Consider the following 7106-nt stretch of genomic DNA (forward strand, 5'->3'; position numbering starts at 1 on the left):
TATATATATATAATTAAGATTTAAGATGTACACGAGAAACGCAGAGTTTACAGTCTGTGTTCCTTTCCGGTTCATTTTACTGGGCGAACCAACCGGAAGTGATCGCTCCGTGGTGCTGTGTTGAGTAGGAGACGGTCGTGTAATTTATTTACATCTCCTACCTTCGTGTTTGAATTCCTGACATTTTATGTAAGTATCCTTTCTATTTTCACCTTAAAATATGTCTTCCTTGTTATTATATTAACTTTAAAAGGAACATTTAGAGAGCAGTTGACAGATACGGTGAACAGGCTAACACTGGCTAATTAGCCTCACATTAGCATTAGCAGGAATTTCTCTGTTTACATAGAAATCTTTTTACTTCAAATTTAAATAAAGTTTGAATTGCTTCAGAGTAGTATAATCACTCATCGGGTTAACATTTGTTGTGGCATTGCTTGACTCGTAAATACAAAATACAAGAAAAATATTCAGGTTACATGACTGAACTTCTCCGTCTGAACGTCTCCTTTTTAGCTGCACGTTTCTTCTGATGTCCACATGTGCTGTTGCTGTTAGATAGCGTTTCATTCATGGGTCCCTATACTTTCAAGCCCTTAAACGGGTTAAAATTGTGTTTATTTTGGCTCCGAATCAATCGGCTTTTGGTATGTGACGTTACTCAGAAGCACAACGGATGGTAAAGAAAACGAGCCTTTGTTTCTACCATGGCTGGCAATAAATATAAAACATCAGGACACGACCACACTGTTACTAAAACAAAATTCACAATGACAGCAACGAGGTCGGCGACTTACGTAGGTTGTGTCGTAGACGTTAAAAAGAATGCCCACAGAAGTCTAAATCGGACCTTTATCTGCACTTCATCGATGGTGACAGCCTCTTCCTATTTCTTAACAACCACTGGATGAAAACCAGACCTTAGAAAACTGTCTGTGTTATATTTGGAAAACCAGAGCCAGTGAAAATGTGGGACACAGTCTCAATATGTGGGATAAGGGATAAAAATACTGTAACACAATAATCATGGTTGTTTTAGCTCAGTATTAAGCTTGCAATTCTTTAACTTGGTAAGACTTTTGAGCTTTTTAAACAATGATGAAAATGTATTGCTTGTTCTTTGTCACTTTTTTAAATCAAAGTTATTCCAAACAGCTGAATTAGTTTTCGTTTTGATGACCAAAAAGTCTCTCTTTATATCATTTTGGTTGAGCTGACCTGCCAAAACCTGAAAGGAACACTGGGTGTTTAGTGAGAGGCAAAATTGTGTCAGTGCAAAGGAAGGGGATTCACTGGATTTATAGAATAGGGCAAAATATGAACCCTCACCCTTTGTTAAAAGACAAAAAGCACAGTTGCAATCATTTCTATTAATTTCTTTAAAAGCTATAGTTCTAATTGAATACAGACTTTGATTAATAGCCCATCGCCTGTTATCTCATTGTGTAATCCATCTTTGCATATATTTTTTTAATTTATTTATTTTGTATTTATATTCTAACTTCTTTCTCATCTCTTCCCCTGTCTAGAGCCTCCAGGACTCATCTCAGCAAGAATGACAGACCGCTACAACATCCACAGTCAGCTGGAGCATCTTCAATCAAAGTATATCGGCACAGGACACGCCGACACCAGCAAGTGGGAATGGCTGGTCAATCAGCATCGTGATTCCTACTGTTCCTACATGGGACATTTTGACCTACTGAATTACTTTGCTGTGGCTGAGAACGAGAGCAAAGCGCGTGTTCGTTTCAACCTGATGGAGAAGATGCTTCAGCCATGTGGACCACCAGCAGATAAACCTGATGATGCCTAGATCACACTGGAGTGAGCAGTGGATGCTTTTTGTTAGAAACAAAAAATATTCCAGCTAAAACTGCTACTGCATCCTTGTTTGACTCCACCATTACTGGATTCGTTGTGTACTTATAGAAGAGAAGACTTTTTCATTTTTTGGTTTTATATGGACCAGAACAAAATATTTTCTTGCCCAGCACAGTTTTCTGAACAGTTGTTTAAAGGTGAAAGTGCTTTAACAGCTGAACATGTACCAGAGGACATAATAGAAAGCAGGTATAAGTTGGTGTACTTTCATCTGCATGTGTTTGCATTAAAGGATGGAGATGTATTCTTGATTTCATTAAAATTTGTCTTTTTCTATTTTAGCACTTGTTGATTGCATTTACATGAATTTAGATTTAATGGTCAATGGTTCGGATTCATTGACCTGTTGTGATTTACAATGTAGTAATTTATACAGTAAGTTTAAAAAAAAAAAATCAGGGAAAAAAGTTTGTACCCAATAAAAACTGATTTAGTATTGACAGTGTTGGGCAGCAACAAAGGGACAGCAGTTCCAATGTTTCTTGGCATGGTTACCGCTCATCCCTGTGACACAACAGGGGGAGTGAGAACAATTTGCGCAAAAAGAATATCTGCTCATCAGGGGGAAAGTGCTTTCTGTTACACTCCCACACCACCTGTAGCTGTTCTGTTGGATAGAAAGTAGTTGCTGTGAAAGCCAGCTCATGTCCAAGTCATTCAGAGTCTTGGTGGAAGGATTTATGTTTCCACTGAATCAGGGTTTTTTTTATTTGTTTTTTTGTACTTTGGCACTCACATTAAAAAGAAAACTGTGTGCACAGGAGATATTTGACTAAACATAGTCATGGAAAAAACATTTAGATATGAAAAGGTAAGCCGGTTTACAAAGAGAACTAGGGGATAGAGAACAAGCTAGCAGATCTTGTGGGGGAGCATTTGCACTGTGAAGAAGGAAAAGTCAGCTTTGATTATAATGGAATAAAATTGTAAAAACAAAGTGAAGCGAAAAACAAACAGCTCATTGTGCAAAGCACCCTCCTTATCTGTAAACCGCGTTATAGGACGAGCATGCATGGTTGCCAGTAGAATTGGAACAATAGTATTGTAATCACCAGGGTGAATGCAGAAGTGTACAAGAGCATTGTGTGTGCTCAGATTCAGCCAAGTTTCTCCAAACATCCTTTCCTGATGTTTAATCACTCAATGTAGCTGTTTTCCAAAGTATTACACAACCAAAGCCTAATCAGAGAGCTCAAAATGACTTGATTGAATATTCTTGGTGATAAATAGCCTACAAAAACAGAACTGACCAGTTTTCTAATTCGTGTTCAACGCACACACACTTGAGCCGACAAAGATCAGCTGTCCGTGACTGAGACTTGGCATGCTATATTTTTTATATATTTAAACATTTTGTCAATGAACATATGTGATATTCATAGTTAATTGAGCTTTAAAATTCTGTCTGCTACCTTTTATTTACAATTCTGAAAAGCATGTAACAGTGATCAGATTTCAAATGAACTTTTCAAGCAGGTGCAGCAAAAACCTCTGTAGCACAGCTCAACAGCGGTGGTCAGGGTAGACATTAAGGAAAATTATTCCAGAGAATGAATTTGGATCTTTGATCAGGAGTGTGGGTTTATTATGCCACGAACCATGGGATCAGGTTTTTTATAAAACTAATTGCCTCAGGCTTGTTAAAGTCGAGTCTATGTGTGATGCTGCGGTCGATACAAGGACTTTGCTTGGGGAGCAATCAGAAAGGCACAGCAGGGGCTGAGGTTTCACTTGCTGACTTAAGGTGGTTCATGAAAGTATGCTGTCATCCAAATTTGCGCACACAGTCAGTTGGTGGGAGAGGACGCTAAACATGACTCATTGTTGGACTGTGATAGTAGTCAGGAGGTGCCAGGGAAGTTTTTGTGCCGTGTATTATGGCTGAGATTGTGTGTTGGAGGCTTTCTTGGTGGGGTAAGTCCTTGCCATCTGTCCTCACTGTCAGACTCGGGGAGACAGCGCTGCCAAGTCAGGCGAGAAAGCTGCGTGAGGTTTTGTTGGTGTGCGGTCTCGCACACACACGCATGCAAAACACATAAAATGCTTGACTATGCAAGACGTGAGCCCATAAATAATTGTCTGCTTCTCAATTTTCTGTTTAGTTGTATCATATGATTGTGTGATCTCAAGAACAGCCGATATCAAATATGTATGTGAGGCACCCTGAAAGAAGGCCCTGTTTTCAATTATAAAAATGACACATTCATTTTTATTTATTTTTTTAAAATCACCAGCAGCTATGAGAAATTATCAGAGCATCTTCTAAAGCACTGAGCACCATCACAAGGTTTTTTGTCAGTGCTGAGAAAAACATGTTATTTAACAGAAAGCCTTTCTTGTACCATTACGTCACTACAGTTTTGTGTAAGAAATTGCTTTGAAGCACAGATGAAAACTGTTCACACAGTAAGAAAATGTGAAAGCAGCATACAGCTGTTGTGTACTGTTTTTCTTTTCCAAGTCTGTCACAGTGACCATAAATACTCAAGCCTGCCTGCCAACAGTCTTAAATCCTCACCATGACAGCTACAAGGTCATAATGAACACTCATCTTCTACTCATTATGAACAAGGAGCAAAAACTGTCTCTCATGATCTCATATAAATCCTCTAGTTAATGAATGGAGCATAATATTAAAAAAATAAAATACTTGGATGATTTATTGGACAAATAAAATATTCAGACTTCCATCCAGCACTTCTTAGCCAACTAGCGTCACAGGGAGTGAGAGAGGCAGGGCACATCCTAGACACTGAGCCCATCACAGAGCTAAAGCATAGAGACAGATGAACATTTATTCTCAAATTCAGACCTATGGCCAATTTGGAATCACCAGTTAAGCTAACATGCTTGTTTTTGGACTTTGTGAGGAAGCTGGAGTGCCCAGACGCCATGGCCACAGGCACAGACAGGACATGCAGACTCCACACAAAAATGCCCCAGCTGACCTAAATCAGAAATATTTCATATACTGCTCGAAAAAAAATAAAAGGAACACTTTTTAATCCGAGTGTAGCATCAATTCAATCAAACCTCTCGGATATTGATCTGGTCAGTTGAGTAGCAGAGAGTGTTGTTAATCAGTTTCAGCTGCCTTTGTGTTCATTAAATTAACAACAGGTGCACTAGGGCTACTGTCTCTACTGGTAGTCCAACTCCTCCAGCATCCAACACGTCAATATGTGCAATTTCCAGAAGGTTTGCTGTGTCCCTGAGCATAATCTCAAAAGCACATGGGAGATTCCAGGAGATGGGTAGTTACTTTGGGAGAGCTGAAAAGAGTGGTAGAAAGTCCTTAACCCATCAGCAGAATTAATATCTGCTGCTTTGTGCAGGGAGAAACAAGATGAGCACTTCCCTACAAAATGATCTCCAGCAGGCTATTGTGAATGTGTCTCACCAAACAATCACAAGCAGACTTCCCGTGGGTGGCCTGAGAGCCTGACCTCCTTTAGTGGGGCCTTTGTTCACTGCCAGATTGGTATTTTCCACGGAATATCTGTGTGCCCTGAGCACATGTGACAGAGGTGAAAGGGTCTGCAGAAGCTGTGGAGAACATTATGTTGTCTTTAAAACCATTCAACATGATTGTTTGGTGGTGTGTCAGTAATGGTCTGTGGAGGAATATCCATGGAAGATTGCACTAACCTTAGTCTAGGTAACAGCACTATGACTTTGGTTAGGTATTCTTGAAATCCTTGGACCCATTGTCAGACCATGTGCTAGTGCAGTGGGTTGTGGGTTCCTCCTGGTGCATGACAACAGCCTGCCTCACGCCGCGAGAGTAGGCGGTTCCTGGAGCATGAAAAAATTGATACCATTGACTGGCCCCCTTCCTCGTCTGACCTGCATCCAATAATACATTTTGTTTCAGTCCATCCGACGCCACCAGGTTGCACCCACAGAAGATCAGCCATGCCCTGGTCCACAACTCGGAAGAGATCCCCCAGGATGCCGTCTGTTGTCTCATTAGGAGTATGACCTGACATTGTCAACCCTTTGTAGGCTGACAATTTTCATTTCCAACAAAGAAAGTGGCATCCCTTTTATTCCTAACACATTACCCAGTCCAGATATTTTTTTAATTTATTTATTTTTAGCAGTATATTTTACACCTGTCAGAAAATTACTCTGTTGATCCCAAAAGTCCAAATGTGAAAGAGAAAAAGAAACTGGCAGAACACACCATAAACTGAGACGCTAATGCTTTTAGTGTAATCACCCAAACACATAACTGGCTGTGATAGCTAAACCCATTCTGCCTAAATAGTTAAGGGTTCTTTTATTTCATGCTATTATACTGTATGTCTTACCAGACTAGAAGCACTGATTTTTCTCCAGACTAATCTGCATGTATATTGGGCAGATGGGGCAGTCATACTGTTGGAAACAGTTCTTAAGGAAGAACCAGAACCCCTGTGTTGCTTTACATTCACTTTATTCAAGCTTCAGTTAAAAGATTCAAATCCTTTGAAAGTATTTCTCAAATAATATTTCAACTGGACTGATTTATTTTATTTAAGCTCATCATGCTGGAAATGCAAAACTATTTCTGTTTATCAAGTAACTGGTGAAAATACACAAAGAAAGCTATTTATTGTCCTTTTCTCTCTTCCCACATCTAACTCGTCACATTCGATTTTGTCAACGAGCAAGTCACTGCACTGCTGTCAAATCTTAAAACGGCTTCTTTCTGTCGAGCTGTCAGCTGTCACTTCAGTGTCAATGGATGCAGTCCTCCTCCACCTCATTCACCCCCAGTTTTCCTCAGAGCCAGCTCATCAGAAGTCCTGTTCCACATCATATGCATGCAGACTTCCATCATACAGCGTCACCACCACCGGTGTCTAAACCCATTGTTATGTTGATTTTACTACAATGGGCTACTGATTGGTGTAGATTATCAAATAATTGCTTCATTTAATGCAGTTGCGCTGCAATAACTCTCTTCTTTATGGTGAGCTTCCATGCCACTGATCAATAAATGCAGGCCCACTTGAACATTTCGCAGCTAAACAGCTAATCAATTGATCGAATCTCGTGCGGCCGCTTGTTTTCGCCTCAGCTAGGTAACCTTTCAAGATCCTGCAGGGTCTAGTTGAGGCAATTAATTCTACTCCCTATGACTCTTTGCAAATCACAGTCAGAGTGGAAACTGGAAACTGGCAGCACCGTGTGTTTGCATTTACAAATGGAGCTTGACACATTGAATAGCATTTGTT

At 40.0% G+C, this 7106-nt stretch overlaps 1 protein-coding gene across 1 annotated transcript; it reads left to right on the top strand.

Annotated features, from left to right (window-relative positions):
• The first annotated feature begins 38 nt into the window (after positions 1 to 38).
• Positions 39 to 2165, top strand: sf3b5 (splicing factor 3b, subunit 5). Its single transcript, XM_005727363.1, has 2 exons — positions 39 to 189; positions 1530 to 2165. Exon 2 carries the CDS (start codon positions 1556 to 1558, stop codon positions 1814 to 1816), a length of 261 nt encoding a protein of 86 aa, XP_005727420.1. The 5' UTR covers positions 39 to 189; positions 1530 to 1555; the 3' UTR covers positions 1817 to 2165.
• Positions 2166 to 7106: the final 4941 nt, after the last annotated feature.

Source organism: Pundamilia nyererei, unplaced genomic scaffold (assembly GCF_000239375.1).
Source record: "Pundamilia nyererei isolate P.nyererei 1_Seehausen unplaced genomic scaffold, PunNye1.0 scaffold00024, whole genome shotgun sequence".
NCBI classification, from domain to species: Eukaryota; Metazoa; Chordata; class Actinopteri; order Cichliformes; family Cichlidae; genus Pundamilia; species Pundamilia nyererei.

What these genes read in the sequence shown, in the direction of transcription:
- sf3b5 (XM_005727363.1), top strand. Translation starts at nt 1,556, where the DNA reads ATGACAGACCGCTACAACATCCACAGTCAGCTGGAGCATCTTCAATCA.